The sequence below is a fragment of the Kwoniella shivajii genome, chromosome 11 (genome assembly GCF_035658355.1).
Source record: "Kwoniella shivajii chromosome 11, complete sequence".
NCBI lineage: Eukaryota > Fungi > Basidiomycota > Tremellomycetes > Tremellales > Cryptococcaceae > Kwoniella > Kwoniella shivajii.
In genome coordinates, this window is record NC_085918.1 from 641,877 (window position 1) to 659,378 (window position 17,502).

A 17,502-nucleotide genomic window follows, 5' to 3' on the forward strand; every position below is an offset into this window, starting at 1 on the left:
GCCCTCACCGTGCGGATATCATAAGTTTTGCTTCGTTGGCAAGTAAAGTGCTTTGGGGTGTATATGTAACGTGATGTCTTGTCATGTAGGAGTATAGGTAGAATATCCCTTTGTTATCGGTCATAACGAAGTATCCTTTGATGAAACCAATCTTCACATATATGAAACCCCTTTTTACCAATCTACGATTCCACTGACCTCTGCAAATGATACAAGGACATCTCATATTGTAGTCTCATCCCAATCATTAATCTTACTTCTGCATGATCACTGGTCGACAATTACACTCATTCCAATAACTCACTCACTCCCTCTTCCGTAACCTGGACTGAGCCTTATCGGCAGAACAGACGACCTGCTCACACTCTGACAGCGATCCCACATCTACTCCAGAGCATATGATAGGTCTTCAGACAATACTCCTTTGTGGTCAGAAACAAAAAGAAACGCATAATCAGGACAATGCAAGCATATATTTCAGCAAGGTTAGTTAAGTGCGTGTTGATGAGAGGGTCGAGTCATGATCGGCCAAGGAGAGTGGGAGAAGGAGCGCGGGCGGGCGAGCATTAATAGGGAACTTTGGAGGATGGAAGAGAGGAGCCTGACACAGAAAAGGCTATATACAAGAGAAGAAGTACAAGCCGGAGCCGGAAAAAAGAGGTCTCGCTGATGATCCTGTGGTAGCTCTCCACTTTTCACCTACAGAACTTGCAGGTCGTGCGATGCATCTTCAGCCTTTCAATCTGGGTCAGTCTTTTCGGGTAGAGACTACAATGGATCTGACAGTGGTATGATCACGCGTATGAGTGGATCAACCGTTTCATTAACTTGTACAGGTATATCTCTTTCTTTCACCTTGCAAGAATAATCCGCTGATTCGCGCCTTATAGGGACTGGTGTATCTTTTGATGTGACTTATTCTCAACCCCAGAATACATCATTCACTGCTTCGTTGACAGTGAATGGGTCGACACCTCTTTCAACGTATAACTCGACATCGACGTCGATCAGAAACCTACCTTTAGGACAACACAATGTCGAGCTAACTTTCAATACCACTTCCACTCAGTCGCAGTCACCCTCACAGGACGATTGGCTAAGGGTGAATGGAGCGAATTGCACTTTGGGATCATTGACGGGGAAAGAAACGAAAAATCAAATCATAGATGATACAGCTTGGAGAGATTGGAAGATTGCTTTGACTCCAGGTTGGAATATGCTAGAAAAGGATATGTCGAATTACATCAACGAGGTGAATATCTGAGTTTTATTTCCATCTATTTTCTATCAGTGCTCTGCATTCCTATAGGAGTAGGACAGGAAATGAGAGGGATAAGTTGATCAAGGTCTGTTCTCCGTAGGAACAATACTTAGCTGAAGTTGACTCATCAACCAAGAATTATAACGGGTCAATATCTTGGACAGAAGAAGCAAATGCCTTGGATCAAATCGAATTTCAAGGTTCGGCAATTTGGCTTTATGGTATTGTAGGTGGTGAAGCTGGGTAAGTCAGTGGCGACGCCTCTAAAAGTCACATAATCAGTACGCTTCGTATGTCAAGACTCACAGCATGATACAGTATAAGAGTCAGGCCGCAAGGAAGTCTGTGCTAATGCAAATAATGAAATCCAGTTCTTATCAAGTCACTCTTGACGATATATCTCAAGGTACATTCAATGCCTCAGGTGGTCCAAGAGTGTGCGTTATTCAACTACTATCATAAACAGATGTCTCCATGACCCTTTCTTGCAAGCAACGATCGAGCACTGATCTTCGATTGAGTATAGCTACAACTCAATACTATATCATACATCAAATTTGGCAGATGGCAACCATACTATCAGCTTAGTGAATATCGAACAGGGGAAGCGGTTGAGTTTTGATCGACTCGTAGCCATGTCAGGATTGTGAGTCCATTTTTGTTCTCGACTGTCAGACATGGAAATGATGTTGCTTTTGGTTGATGAATGATGCGTAGAGTTGCAATTCAAGCTCAAGCAGGTCTTTCCTCTACATCTCCCTCTTCATCGGAACAACAACCGATATCTCATGTGGAAGTTTCGTCGGTATACCCTACTTCCTCTTCTTCACAACAAGCGCAACTGCCCGAAATGCCTAGTTCATTAAATGGAGGTGCAATTGCAGGTATCGCAATAGCTGGATCTTTGGTGATGCTTGCCTTTATGTCAGCTTGGATATTCGCTTGTTTGAGAAGAAGAAAAGAGAAACAACATAACGAGAAAGAAATGGCCGAGAAGCCAGATGTCACTGTGAGTGTACTGCATAGTGTATCAAAACTCACATTACGGTTATTCTCCCATGTGGAAAAGATCTCGAGACTGATATGATGTTGATTTAAACAGTTTATGAGATTCTCTTCAATTCCATCCCAACCACTGTCTACACATCCTTTCCATCCCATACCAGAAGTGAAAGCTACCCCCAAATTCAATTTTAACTTCTCATCACCCACTCCTTCACTGAGATCATTTATCAATTCTCACGTTCCATCCGAAGATCGAGCAACGTCTTTCCTTAAACTAGCAGGTAGGAGAACATCCAAGCCTCTAGTCGAACAAGGAACGGTAAGTAAGACCAAGAAATTGAATATTGGAAATCCACAACATTTAAGAGATCCGAATTCAATTACAAGTACGGATTATGTACCTTCATTGTCATCGGGTGCAGAACATATCAAGCCTTTAAACCCTAATCGGATAAAAGGGAATCTAAATCCAGACAACAGGAAATTGGCTCCTCATAGTGATGCCAATAAACCATTAGATCGCCCCGAATCTTCCAGCTCTAGATCAAACACAATATCGCCACTTGTCGCAGCGTTATCAGGAATGACTTCGTCCCCATTAGCCGAATTATCAAGAAAGACATCCACAAAGGGAACACAAGCCTTAAATGGATATTTCGGTCGTCGTAAAGGTTCTATCTCTAATTCGATGGATACAAGAAGGGATAGACCGGATTCAACTAGGACCACAATCACTGAAAAGAGTGAAGGCGATAATGGTGGTGATAACGGTATATTGAGTATGTATGCTGCTTTCCCACCTGGATCACAAAGCAACACTACATGTCCCGCAGAAGGAGAGGGTCAATTCGTAAGTGGTGATGGAGAATCAAAAGTCGGAGTGGCATTAGGTAGTCCAATGCAAGACAATATGTTCGATTGGGAAGGTGGTCAAAATCAGAATTTATCGAAAAAACAATTCGATGAGGAATTAAGACCTCCAACTAGAAGATTCTTCGGTTTTGGTGGTAAGTATTCTATATGCAGATCATTTCAATCATCTTGAAAAGATCGAGAAGAAGCTGAACTGAACAAAAACACCCCACAGATCGCCCGAAATCCGGTGTATCTAACAAATCTGGTAAAACAGCATCATCAGTAGGATCAGGTTGGAGATATATGTGACTTGATTCGTTTGGTTTTTGAACGGAAATTGATCTTTATAGTTGTTTGTTGTCGGGGAAGTCTGTGTCTTGCAATTCAAGAGAGTCAAATAGTTCTCCTCGATGGACGAGCAAGAAATCCAGTGTATGATTTCGATATGGACGGTGTCTATCTCATCATGCATTTTTTGGCTATCTCCATTGAAACGCGTTTCTCGTAGATTGGATTCTATGCTAATTGTTTAATTGATGAGATGTATCGCTGATTTCCCTTCTGCCTGTACCTGGTCGTGTCACCCTACCTTTTCGCTCGATCCCTACTCGATCATCGCGGCGTCCAAACCCTGTGCAGGGTTGATATCAGCTTCACTCGATCGGACGCTTTCGAGGGATAGCCAAACTCACTAAACCATTCAAGAACATGTTGACATTTCTGAGTTTCATTTCTGATCTAGCAGGCGATATAGTTGGATTTCTCGCTGACTGGACTGTATGTAGAATCTAATCGCGCAAGGAGGGTTAGTGTTCAGGCTTTTGAATACAGTGTGCCGTCTACGTGATCCAGGTCAATCGGCTCTGAGATCTCGATTGGCACTCACTGTCTCTCTCAAAGCACCGACTAAAGCGGTTTGATCTTCTTCAGCCGCATTTACAGCTAAAGCAGCTGCGAAACCCCAAACCTCTGCTTCACGTCTTTCCATTTCCAGACCATCTCTCTCTGAAATCGCATCTCCCCCAAGTAAGTATGCTCCTGGTCCAAATGCTGCTTTTTGAGCGACTGACGAAGGGAAAAATTCTGGTAAGTGTGGTAGTAAAACATGTAAGAAATATGTGAATGTCTTTGACCTAGCAATTTACATCATTGTCAGTTGAGACTCGCGTTACGCGGCCGAGGGCCATGATCAACTTACCATTGTTCCACTTCTGCTGGATCAGCAGGTTGACTTTGTTGAGGGTTCATAGGATCTGGTGCAGGTGCTCTAATCAAACTTTGCGCTTTGGACAATAATGCTGTGTAGAGTGCAACACCGGGCTACCCAAGACAAAAATATCAGCTTTCAACCCACATCACAACAGCGCATTCATAATTCATAACGATAGTTGACGCACCCTTGTAGCAGCTACTCTGCAGACATCTGATCTTTGAGCTGAAATAGCCAACATTCCAGCTACTAAGCCCAACCCACATCTGTTGATGATCATATCGACACCGGGGATCACGCTATGCAAGAAATGGTCGGTTGCTCCTTCTCTCTTAGCTCTATCCAATCTATCTGCTTTAGTAAGCAAGGAGGCATCCGCAACAGGTGGAGGAGGTGCTCGGGCAACGACGTCAAGTTGGATATAAGTGGCGATGAGAAGTGAAAGAAGAGTAATGCTTTGGTTGTGAGGTAAATGTCGAAGCAATCTCATGAATAGTCGTTGGCCTTTGATAGGGTTGATAAGGGAAATAAAAGGATGCGGATTACTGTTAAATATCTCGTAAGTTAGCTTGATATTACTGCAAAATCCCTAAACAGGCTGTGGCTACAGGCTGTGGCCAGCTCACCTGACATCAAGCGGTTCCATAACCATCAAACTTCTCCAAATCAAATCTACCTTGGCTTGACATCTAGCGTGCCACACTTCAATCTCTTCCATAGCTGTAGGTGGAGGCGCATCTCTTCTCATTTGTTCAAGTTCAAGAGTTGCGTCGTAAAGTTCCTCAAGAGCAAACATCACTTGCTTCCTGGTCAAAGCAGCACGGTGAACACCTGTTTGCTCGTTTAGTTGAGAAGCTGGTCTGTATTCAGGTTTGTTGCTTGTTGGTATGGCAAGTACAGGTCGAGGAGCAGCTGCATTTCCACGCGTCACTCGTCCTAGAGCACCTTGAAGAGCAGCTGAACAAGTGTACGCAATATCAGCTCAATGCACTATGGCCGAGGAGGTCAGAATGGATTGGTGAGCTTACCCGTATTTGCTACCTTTTGATGTTGAGCTCTATTCTCAACCAGCTTTTTCACTTGGGTCGAAAGTTTAGTCATTGTATTTTGACCCATTTTACCGAACCTATTTCCCACTGGTCCACCGACACCCAGACCTAATCCAGCACCGACTTGAACTACTGTAGGTTCGCCCTGTCCTTCAGCAATTTGCCGACTTCTTTTGAGTGCTGAAAACACTTGAGCGTAGAAATCTGAAGTGTAAGGATCTGCTGTGGCAAGTTGGGAGAGTTGAATACGAGTGATAAAATCTTTATCGGAAGATCCCATCAGGTTATTGTATTTTGACATAGCCTCAATCTTGGTTGAGATTCTCCTCCGTAATTCTTCCACCCTCGCGATTTCCTCTGGTGAAGGTTGAATTGGCTGAGATTGTTGTTCTTGGGTTCGTTGGCCTTCTTGTCCTGGTGCGAAAGGCGCTGTAGGTTGATCTGCGATTGCTCCTTTACCAAGTTCAGGGAACATACTATCCAATAAAGCTTGTTGAGATGGATAGCCTGATCCTGCAAGTCCCGGTACTTGGGAGGGTGTAGCTTCTCTTTGTGGGGCAACTTGTTGCGGTGTAGGTTGACGAGGGGGTTCAATTTGTTCCATCATTTGTTTTTCAATTTCCTCAAGTGATAGAACTTGTTGCTGCCTTGGCGCAGCAGTAGAAGTTGAGGGCATAGGCATTTGTGCCATTTCAGCTTCAATCTCTTCTAAACTTTTGATATGTCCAGGGGCAGGGGGGCCTTGCGAAGGATGGGAAGGGAAAGAAGCAGATGGAGGTGGAGTTGGTTTGGCAACTATGTAATTTACTGATGATTAGCTGAAGTTCTCCTTTGAGATATAGTGTACTGTAGGAAAGGAAGGAGACATACTAGAGCTTGGAGCAGTGCCCCATCCTGGACTAGAAACAGCAGGTTTGTTCCATAAGTTATCCACTGACCCAGAATGAGCAGTGGAGGCTTTAGGCCTTGAAGGAGCTTTCGGCGCTGCTGGTTCTGTTCAATGCCCAAAGTCAGCTACACCTTTCTCTCCAATTTTGGCTGAGAAGAAGAAAGAGAGGGAGAAACCCACTCACTCTTGGTAGATGGTCGTGAAGAATAGAAATCATCTTCTGAGAAAGCGAAAGGGTCCGCGACTGGCTTAGGTTTATATCTAGATTGAGTTGAAGCTATTTTACCACCCCCTGTTGATTGACCGTATCCCTTCGAAGGTGCATTTGTAGGTTGCGAGGAAAACTGGAAATTGTTTCCTGTTGATTTTGAAAAAAAAAGCATACGAGATCAGCTCAAGGGAAGAAAATAAAGAGAGGTAGGTATGCGGAGGAAAGGGAGCTCACCAAAGTCGCCATTACCACCACCACCGAAAGTCTCATCGTTCAATTCATCTCCACCTTCCATCAAACCGCCTCCCATTCCTTCACCCCAAGTATACACGGCCAAGTCTTCTTCCTCTCCCGCTCCACCTAATGCAAAGGTTTCATCCGCATTACTAGCTTGGAAACCTGCGAATTGCTGTTGTCGTCCTCCTCCTCCTGCACCTCCTTGACCGGCTCGTTCGGGAAGAGCTGTGTCAAATCCGAAAAAGCCTGACATAGGATGTTGCGTGTGCTTATTAGATGATTGTTCGAAGCTTGATTGTTAAAGTACGATATCACCAGAAAAATGCACTTATCCAATCTACTCTACTGTCGGAAGATGAAAGGAGAAGATGAAGCAAGCAAGACGATGTCAAGTCAGAACAACAACCTCAAGATGCTGAAAATGACAATCATCCTCAAACCACTAAGAGATCGATAATGATGATGATTGCTGTCTTCTACAATGGGACCAGAGTGCCACTATCATGCTATATCACCGATCATCATAACTCCGATTCATCCCCTTTCCGCTGGAACATCGCATGCAATCGTAATCGCATGTTTCCACTCGGGTCATTTGCAGTCGAATATGAGAGAAAAACAGCATATCATTCATTTCCATGCATTCCCCTCTCGGTCCCCACTACATCATTATTGAACGTATACTTGTAGACTATATGAGAAGGATAGAAGCTATATACTTGAGATGACAAAGAGCAATTACGCTAAAATACCTTCGAGATCTTACTTTGCTACTGTTTGATGATTGAATATATAAAAGATATAGAAATTTATGTGTTGCTTTCACAGGGATGTATCATATTATATCTTATCCTTGTTGCTTACAGATTTCCTGTCTCCCCAGACCTCTTGACTACGCTTCATATTTCCCATGGCGCCTACCGCTTGATCGCACCTCTTCTGGGTAATCCCTTGACTTTTCTTCCACCTGGACTTCCAGGAGCAACAGGATCAGTAGCACCTAAACTGAAACCGCCATCTGCCGGAGCCGGACTACCGAACCTTTGAGGTTGCGCTTGGGCAGGTGATGCACCAAAGGCGAACCCGGATGAAGGAGGTGGTGCAGCTGGCGTGGTGGTAGCGCCAGATTGTCCAAATCCTCCAAATGCAGGTTGGGTTGAAGGTGTAGCACCGAAATTGAATGATCCATTATTTGCTGTAGCTGCTGCTGGGGTTGAAGGTGTTGATTGGCCAAAGTTGAATCCACCTGATGTCGGAGCAGGACTAGAAGCTTGAGGCGCATTGCTGCCTCCGTTAAAAGCGAAATTGAATCCACCTGAAGTTGCAGCAGCAGCTGGTTGAGCTGGTACGCTGAAAGGATTTGAATAAGGGGTAGAGCCAAATCCTGTGGATGGTGCCGCTGCGGGTGTAGCGGTAGAAGAGGATTGACCAAACGCGAATGATGGTGCTGGTGTCGTGGCCGGACTACCTGGTGCAGCACCAAATGGATTGGAAGTGGGCGCTAGAGCTGGAGAAGTGGCTGCTGGAGATGACCCAAACGCGAATGGATTGGATGCAGCAGCTGGAGCAGGAGCACTTCCGAATGCAGGTGAAGAGCCATTTGCTTGTTTGGTATTTGTCCCGCCGAAATTGAATCCCGTAGAAGTTGGAGCTTTAGGGGGGTTGCTCGATGATCCGAACGGATTTGATTTTCCAGCATCTCCATTGGTCTGACTAGCACTAGCGCCAAAAGGCGAAGAGGTATTTGGCGTAGTTGAAGCACCAAAGGTGAAACTAGGAGCGGCTGATCCAGAGCCGCCAGTTGCAGATGCAGTGCTTCCAAATGGATTACTAGGTTGAGCATCCTTCTTCTCGGCAGGTTTATCGAAATTGAATCCACCAAATGCTGGAGCTGGTGCTGGAGCTGACGCATTCGAGGCGGGAGGGGCAGAAGCAGGCGTAGTACTTCCTACACCAAACGAGAAAGCAGGCTTCGCTGTCTCAGCAACTTTTGGGGTAGTCGTGGCCGCACTCGATGTACCGAACGAGAAGGCTGGTTTGGCGGCTTCAGCGGGTTTGGCAGTGTCCGCGGAGGAAGACCCAAATGAAAAAGCAGGTTTAGCAGCTTCGGATGGCCTTTCTGCTGCTGATCCGGTGGAAGCGGGATTGCCAAAGTTGAAAGTAGACTTGGGAGGATCTGCAGGCTTTGCACTGGATGTTCCAAAAGAGAATGCAGGTGCTGCCGTTTGAGCAGGCTTCGAGTTTCCAAACTGTAATCTCGAGTTAGTACGGTCTGATGACCCTCTCAAGAATGATACTCACAGAAAAGGCGGGGGCATTAGTTTCCTTTGCTCCATTGTCTTTCGTGGCACCAAAGTTGAACCCAGCAGCCGATGATGAGCTTCCATTTGTGCTAGGTTGCGAAGCCGCAGCGCTATTTCCGAAACTGAAAGTAGAAGGCGGGAGTTGCGCCGGAGGAGCTTTTGAGTCTTCCGTAGTAGGCTTCTTGGAAAGACCGAAATCGAATGAAGGCACAGAAGACGGTGTAGTTGTACCGGAAGGTGGAGCAGATTTTTTGCCGAAGAAATCTGGAATACCAGATGATTTGTTATCTGCCTCTGCCGTAGGGTTGGCTGATGGAGGTTTACCTAAACCAAATGAAAATGACTTTTCTTTTTCCTTTTCTCCGTTAGTGGACGTTGGACCAGAAAAGAAAGATGATGCAGGTGGTTTGCCTAGTGGAGTTGTCGATCCTGTGGGTGGGATCGAAGCAGATGCAGAGCCAGTAAGACCAAAGAATCCATTGGATGGAGGTTGAGTGGATTTGGATGGTCCGGGTGCAGAAGGTGGAGATTCAGGTTGAGCAACGATAGATCCTGCTGCAAGGGGTGACGAAGCTCTGGGTCGTGTCGATGACATGCCAACGCGAGCAAGTGGTCCACCCGGTCGTCGTCCTGGGGGTGGCACACCCAGTGAGGAAGAAGGTTGAGCAGCGGGAGATTCAGCTGTTGACCCCGCTGATACAAGTGTAGAAGAACCCTCTTCTGTTGATGCGTTCGTGGTAGTTGGCGGTATGGCACTGAGTCCCGCAAAGGATATACCCGAGAAGGAAGGTAATGGTATTTTGGCTTGTTCCAATTCGTCCATGTCCGGTAGATCCTCTTCTTTAGCCGAGAAACGTCCCGAAGAAGGAGTAGCGGATCTCGAGTAATTGGCAGCTCCAACATGAGTTCGCTTCGTGACATCCGACCTTGCTCGTAGAGATGAACCTCCTCTCGACCTCTCGCCATCAGCTAATGGTTGATAACTTGAGGTGGACACCGTTTGAGCGGTTGAGCCGGTCGGGCCACCAGGTGAAGGCGCTGTCGCAGTGATGGTCGGTACTGAATTGGCGGTTGGCGGTGTAGGTGATGTCGCTCTCTCGACCGTCGCTTTTCTCGTTCTCCTTCCTCTAGGTGTGGGCTGAGATTGATCCTCTTGTACGGTTTCTGGCTGTTTCGATGTTCCCCTCTTCGTTGTCCTTCGACTAGGCTTTGGTGTAGATTCATCTTCATCAGCGGTAGTAGGTCTCTTCAGTCTCGATGACCGACGAGGAGTAGGAGCGGGAGCAGGTGAGTGAGATTTTTGCGAACTTGGCAGATCCATCTCAATGTCTGAAGCTTGGCTACGATCACTTTGAGCATCTGACGCAGTGGGAGTTGGTGATGGGCGATAGCCTGGAATCCACCGGCGATTAGCCTTATAAGCAAATGATGACAGATTCAGTCGTGCTTACCTCTCTCATCAACCGCCTTTGAACGTCTTTCGTCTCTTGCTTCTTGATCTGCAACTTTCCTCCTGCCATATGGACTGATCATGACTGACACCCTATCATCTCCTCCTAATTTATCTTTGTCCCTTCTTGACTTCGCACTGACACCAGCGGCGGCAGTTGCGAGAGGTACGTTGATTGTTTTTCTCATGGTTCTAGATGATTGACCGACTAAAGGTGGTAGATCTCCCTTTCGTGCGTCGGTTAAAGGAGTTTTCCTCATTGATTCGAGGGTGTAGAGGATTCGTTCGGCTTCGTTTTTATGTATGGCGGGAGGCGCTTGAGCTGTTCACGACAAATTAGCAAGTGATCGAAAATCACGAAGAGGGATTATTCTCCAACTCACCGGCTCGCAATTCGCTTTCCCTCACAAATGCCTTATCTTCCTCGTGCCATACCAATTGACCTTTTCTAATTGGTGCATGCGACAGTGAAGGTCCAGCAGAACCCAGTCTTCTTGAAGCTGCTGCAGAGGCGGGGGATCCAGGTCTTCCGTCCCATCGGTCCTTCATGAACCAGTCCTATGAGCGGCAATGTTAGTCGAGCCCGCATTACAACTTTCATAAAAATCCGTCGTATGCCTCCTATCATGAATGATGAGAGGGTAATTCTACTCACCAAAACACTCCCTTCTCTCTGTCTTTGCTCTCCATCTACACTCATCCTATCGTCATCTTTCTCTCTATCTCCGTTAACACTTCCAAACAACATACTTCCAGACTGTCTGATGCCTCTAACACTACCCGATCTACCCATACTGACATCGGAAGCTACACTAGCTGCTTTTCGGATATTGGCTGTAGTAGCTGATCTGGTCAATCCGGAACTGGATGCTCCAGCATTTGGCACTAGAGGTGAATGCCGATTTAAGGGTGAAGGTGGAGCTCTGAAGGGTGATAAGGAAGGTAGAGTATACTACGCATAATCGCTGTATCAGCTTTGATACGCAACTAGTGAAAGGCAGTTGGGATATGAAAGTGTGTGCTTACGTCTCTCTGTTCCATCAACCTGGAAGGCGTCCTTTTACTTGGAGTTGTAGGTCTAGGATTTGCAGATGAAGAAGCTGCACCACCTGAAGTTGAATAACGTGATTTCCATGGACTCCAAGTATTTCCTTCTATGTCTTTCCCTTTACCTTTCTCATTCCCTTTTGAAGAGTGATGATCATCCATTCTATGATCATCATCAACATCCTCGTCGACCAGTGAGCTCAATTCTACCCTTTTGGATCTGGTCAACATTCCTCCTTTTCTAGGTGACGAGGGATTCAACACATCCGAAGGAGGATCTAAATATGACATTGACTTTGAAGTTGATAATCCACCAATACTACCTAGAGGTCTAGAGAAATTTGTCGATGATTGCTCTTTTTCATGGTTGATATGTTGTGGTAAATGAGATTTTGGTTTTAACGTTATATTAGGTGATAAAGGTGGTAACATGAAACCTGAGATCGCTCTACCTTGAATTTCGAATTTGGGTGTTGATTGGGGTTCATAATCACCTCTTTCACTTTGATTTGTAGAGTTGTAATGACCATTTTGCTTACGTTGATTTTGATGTCGAGATGAAGATTGTTTTTCAGGTGAAGGTGAATTCCTTCTGAATCTTTTTTGTATTCTTTTCCTATGATCCGATGGGGATAGCTCTTCTGCTTCGTTGTTACTGTCAGGATTTTCTAAATCATTTCCAAAAGAACTGAAAGAATCTCTTTTCCCTCTGTTTGCGTTTCCATTTCCACTTGGTGTTGAACCAAAATTCATTGAATTTGATGAAGTCAAACCTGATTTAGCTGGAGTAGCTAACCATTGTAATGGTCTTGAAAAGATTGATTTTATACTTGATACTGTGAATAATGAATTATCGGAATTTGATCTTGGTAAACTACCATAACTTGATGACGAATTGATCAATCTTGTTGTGTGGCTATTGCTATTGCTATTGCTATTGCTACTGCTATTATTGGTATTTATTTTCGTTGGTGAATTAGGTCGGTTCTTTGTAGGAGATATGAGAGAAGTCGAAACATTTGCTAAATCAGTCAATGTTGCTGAAGATGATAATCCGTTCGTACTTCCAATTCCGTTGAATGATGTTGGTCGCGAGTATGGTTTGGCCAATGAATGGGTTCGAGGATTGCCAGATTGACGTGCTGCTCCACTTAGCGATGATCTGTTTTGATCTCTTCCTGACATCTTGACCCTTTCCCTATTTACTGATCACGCACGGGATGTTCAGAGCAGGGGATATATACCCTTTTGAGTTTCACGTGTCTTCCTTCTTGAGGTTCCCTTATAAGGTCTTTAAGGATTTATTGTTGTTCCCTTTCATCAGTTCATGAAGGGCGGATGAGGTTTCTGTCAAATCTTCGAATATTTCGATATCTCACGAATCACACTATGTCGTTACAGCGCGATGAGCAACTAGTATTCGCCTTACCGCGTTGATGTACCGTCTAACCTTGAGGATGGGTTGATGTTGTCACTTAGACAGATGAGAATCAAGAAGAAGTATAGAATTGTAAAGCTGTAAGTGAGTTTGAAATCTGAAATTATTGTTCCCTGTATGCATCATCGATGGGATTGCAGCTCTGCCAGCCAAACACGCGTGTCAAATCATTATAATACAATATCATTTTATCGTATTTTATCCCAGATTCCTCCCTCACCATACAAAGTGGCACACCATATATCAGTCACTGTGAATCTATGCATACATTGGAGAAAGACACCTGAGATACCGAATGATCATGGGCTAGAAGCAGATCACTCTGAAGCACGAGAGCGGAAATGCAACAGGACATGGACCACCAACAAAACGCTAGCTGACCTTGTTTGAGCGGGAAAATGCAGTCAGCGCAGCCAACTTTCATCGCAGCAGTACATCTATTCCATATTTGTCAAAAACCAACTTTACTCGTAATATATATAGAGAAAATCATGTAAATGCGACAAGCGAGGAAGAAATAAGGTATGACAGCTTCGTCAGGAGACGGTGGGGAAGGTTGATAAAAATCAAAAACAGAATCAGATTTTACAAGGTGATAAGATGACACATCAAGAAGGACAAGCTACGGTAATAAAGCGGCATCTGAGTCATCAGTCAATTCCCAGCCCATTTGAGCTAGACCTCTTCCTATTCTCTCGCAGAATGCATCCCGTCGAGGGGATCTTTCGGGGAAGTAATATTTGAGGATTGCTCGGAGATTGTCCTAATATGGGGAAGGTGAATTAGTCAGCGATGCGGTTGCTACTATATAGATTCCCATTTGAGGGCTTGCGGTGTTACTTCGCTGCGCAATCCCAGTCCAATCATTCTTGTCGCAATCTTGGACAACCGTGTATGTCAAAAAGGAAGCATACACTCACTTTGACATTATCCACAAAACCTTGAGCATCACTCTCCATTTCATTAGTCAGTCCACTTAAACCATCTTGATAGCTTCTCTCCGTCCTGTCTCTAGGTACTGATCTGTTTCCACCTACTATACCACTTCCATTCGCTAATATCACCGATGGTCTTGCGTTTCTATTGAATATTGGTGGTTTCGATTGTTCAGACGCTCTTGAAGCTAATACAGAGGCTTTATGTTCTTTTTGTAGTTGGTTAAATTGACCTTCGAATGACATATTCATCGTGGGTGGTGGGAAATTCATTGTTGAAGAAGATCTTCCTTGTTCAATTCGATTTTGACCTTGATTATAAGTTTGTCCAAAGGATCGCCTGTTATGTGCATTGGAAGTGGAGGAAGGCCCAGGCCCTGCTCTGCCTTGTTGAGAGACATCGGTGGCATCTCTGTTCCGATCTAAATTGTCATCTAACATTTCGAAATCTTCATTATCGTCGTCGTTATCAGCTTCATTATAATTGACGGATTTCCTGCTATTCCTTTTACCGGAGACCGGTATAGTACCATTCCTTTCTAATCGTTCTGTTTGTTTCTGCAATTCTACCATATGCTGTTCAGTTGAATGTATTATGAATTCGGCTTCTTTCCTGATTAATGATTCTTGTCTCAGGAAAGATTCTTTTGGAGGTGGAAAGGCTCCTTCACCCATTCCTGTTCTTGTGGGCGGTGGTGGCAATGGTGTATCATCTTCTACAACATGTTGTGAACCTGCTCTACTCGATGAATTAGCTTCTCGTATGAGTAATGCTTTTTGTGTTCTGGTTGGTGCATGGGATGATACAGTTGTTGATGTACGTGGTGTTTTGGTTCTTGCTGATTTGACATTGGCGTTGGTCACAGAATTTGCTGTGGGTGGTTGTTTTGGTATGGTCGTTGAAGGCGTAGCGGTACCTGTTGGATTAACAAGTCCCGTCGAAATGGTAGGTACTGGTGCTGGAGGCGGTAGGGAAGTCTTTCGTCTTTTCTTGGTATGAGAATCAGATATACTTGAATCAGGAACTTTGGTATTTGTATTTGTGGTGATTGGTACGACGACGGGGTCAAGCGCAGAGGTATCCGATGGTAGAGGACTTAAAGCTGAAAGTTCAGATTCGGAATCAGTGTTATTACCAGAATAAGGATTGACCGATTTATCAGGGAAGGAATCAGGTGAAGGAGGTGAAGGCGAGCGATAAGCGGGTGAGGGAGAGGGAGCTCGGTTGATAATGTGAGACATGGTCATACGAGGCGGAATGGACATGACGGGGGATACAATGTGTAGACAGTGACAAAAATGAGGTTTAGACAACAGTAAAGAGATAAACAATGTGTGGCAATGATTGATTTGTATGAAGTTGATCGTCCGAGGTAATTACTCAAAAGACAGGAATATAAGAAGGATGTTCAAGTGAACTAAACGAATATGTGGGTTAAAGAATCGCAAAACTGGGGATGAATCGTAAAAGCTGTGGTATGTATGTTGAATGAAGATTGAAGAGTGATTTCGAAACAAAGTAATCGTTATAAGAAAAAGGTTGACTCATCTCAAAGTGAAACCATATATCAAAAAGACAATCGACGACAGTACAGGGACACAGTGGCAATAACAAAGATATGCAATATGAATGAATCACTCAACTCACCTTCATTATCATCTTGTGATAAAGGGCTTGAACTCTTCCTATTCCTCTTGGAAGGGATTACTTCGACTGTTGCGGTGGACGCTGCTCACCGATAGAAAATTACATATGTGGGTATGACAAACGGGTATTGAGTGGGTAGTTGCGATTGAGACAAGACGACAGTTATGTTGAATTCACGTCAGCGTATGGTCTTGTCATTTGATATCAAATGATTCACATATGATACATCGTGAAATGGATGAGAAAGGTATGGCTCACCTCTACTAAGGATCGGTGAAGTCAAGTCCGTATCACCATCACGATGATGTGTTATTGCAGTAGTCGCATTTGATTGTCTCGAAACTGGCTTCTCCGTCAACGTCTCTTTATCTTGTTTATCATTCGATCTTGTGATTGAAGCTGAATATCCACCGCTTGTTCCTCCTCTTCCCGCTTGTGCTTCCAGCGATATAATTCCATCGCCTAATCCGCTTGTCTCACTTTGCTGTTGCTGTTGTCGAAGTAATGCGATTGTAGAATCATCTTCTTCTGGAGCATCAATTATATTTCCATTTTCATCTTCTACTACCCAAGCCCAACCTTTCATTCCTTTTTTGTTCTTCTTCCTGGAACTTGTATTTGTATTCTTTGATGCACTTGGTAATCCTGAAGAAGAAGCACCTTCACTTGATCCTCTTAAATTACCTAATGATCTAGAAGTACTTAAACCACTCCCACTTCCATTTCCAGTTCCATTTCCATTCCCATTTCCACTTATCATCGTATTGTGATATGGCTGAAACTGCGGTTGCGATTGTGGTTGAGGTTTTATACGTGTTGAAGATAAGATTAATGTTTGATTCCCATTTCCTACAGATGTATGTGAATGTGAATGTGGATGGGAACTGGAATGCGGTGGTTTCGAAATTGACGTTGGCGTCGAATATGGATTTGATGACATTGGTGGTAATGATTGTCTACCTTTCGTATGATTTGACATCTTTGATTACAAAGTGATGCTCAAGGTTATAATTGTTCAGGCTCGGTACCAAGTAGCTATCGATCTCAAGCTATGTGAGGTGAGATTGAGACTGAGGTATTTGAATAATGATATTGTATGAGGTTCGCTGTACTTTGGTCTGAGATCGTATCGCACGAATGATTTATGTGATGAACCAATGATGCGAGTGAGTTGGTAAAGTTCGCGTGTGCTGATATTGCGTATATTATCAATAACGCTAAATGATGAAATAAAAGTGGAGATCTTGAATTGAGATATGCGCCTCATTGAAAACACTCCACTATCGTCTTCTGCTTACTGCTTACATTCATCATTGTTCTCATCAGCTCGATTACCTCAGTCCTTTTCAGTGGCAACTAAGGTCTATCCTTTCAATCAGAATCCCGAGCCCAGTGCAATGGTCTGTGTTTCATGGTTTTGTATTGGGCAATGATGAGTGTGTTGTCTATCCACGCGTACAGCAATATTGTCCTTCTATAGTTCCTCATGATACTTCTACCTACTTTGCAAGATCAAAGGGAGGCGGAATCAATGTAGCCTTCCCGCAAGGTAGAATAGCCCATGCGCATCAGTGAATGTGTCGGGATATTCTGTGCATGCACATACATGTCCCTCGTTGGAATTCGACGACAAAGCATATCAACTCTCGGCCCCCGCTGAATTCCTCTCGGTACCGACGTCTGGATATGACGTTTTCAGCTCTCCCATCAAGGGTCATTCTCTGTCTATCTCTCTCTTTCTCAGTGAGGAGGTATGCTGATTTCTCAAAATATTATTATACGTGAAAAAAAATTATCGTTATGAATACTACAAAAGGGGATGTGAACTACTGACCAAATCAATCGGGTTTTGTTGAAATTTGCAATGTCCATACTTTGGTTGGGAATATATCTATACACATGCCATTTTTTTGATTGGCGACTATTATTGGAAAGTTCAAAAGTTCGATAGGGAAGGTCTGATA

The 17,502-nt window shown here is 44.3% G+C and overlaps 4 protein-coding genes across 4 annotated transcripts; 1 reads left to right on the forward strand and 3 right to left on the reverse strand.

The window, feature by feature from the left end:
• Positions 1 to 462: 462 nt before the first annotated feature.
• IL334_007657 (uncharacterized protein) lies at positions 463 to 3,430 on the forward strand (the record flags this gene model as incomplete). The annotated part of the gene is made up of 9 exons (XM_062939347.1): positions 463 to 485; positions 685 to 836; positions 891 to 1,252; positions 1,362 to 1,504; positions 1,633 to 1,698; positions 1,788 to 1,907; positions 1,979 to 2,270; positions 2,364 to 3,273; positions 3,354 to 3,430. The coding sequence occupies 9 exons, from the start codon at positions 463 to 465 to the stop codon at positions 3,428 to 3,430; spliced, it is 2,145 nt and encodes a 714-aa protein (XP_062795398.1).
• Positions 3,431 to 3,725: 295 nt separating this feature from the next.
• Positions 3,726 to 6,970, reverse strand: IL334_007658 (uncharacterized protein; the record flags this gene model as incomplete). Its single annotated transcript, XM_062939348.1, has 10 exons — positions 3,726 to 3,752; positions 3,814 to 3,909; positions 4,008 to 4,254; positions 4,320 to 4,441; positions 4,519 to 4,876; positions 4,958 to 5,288; positions 5,360 to 6,175; positions 6,251 to 6,373; positions 6,454 to 6,627; positions 6,715 to 6,970. 10 exons carry the CDS (start codon positions 6,968 to 6,970, stop codon positions 3,726 to 3,728), a joined length of 2,550 nt encoding a protein of 849 aa, XP_062795399.1.
• Positions 6,971 to 7,634: 664 nt separating this feature from the next.
• IL334_007659 (uncharacterized protein) lies at positions 7,635 to 12,702 on the reverse strand (the record flags this gene model as incomplete). Its single annotated transcript, XM_062939349.1, has 6 exons — positions 7,635 to 8,966; positions 9,019 to 10,412; positions 10,472 to 10,792; positions 10,854 to 11,028; positions 11,126 to 11,422; positions 11,497 to 12,702. 6 exons carry the CDS (start codon positions 12,700 to 12,702, stop codon positions 7,635 to 7,637), a joined length of 4,725 nt encoding a protein of 1,574 aa, XP_062795400.1.
• An 875-nt stretch (positions 12,703 to 13,577) lies between these two features.
• IL334_007660 (uncharacterized protein) lies at positions 13,578 to 16,517 on the reverse strand (the record flags this gene model as incomplete). The annotated part of the gene is made up of 4 exons (XM_062939350.1): positions 13,578 to 13,718; positions 13,876 to 15,110; positions 15,539 to 15,619; positions 15,797 to 16,517. The coding sequence occupies 4 exons, from the start codon at positions 16,515 to 16,517 to the stop codon at positions 13,578 to 13,580; spliced, it is 2,178 nt and encodes a 725-aa protein (XP_062795401.1).
• Positions 16,518 to 17,502: the final 985 nt, after the last annotated feature.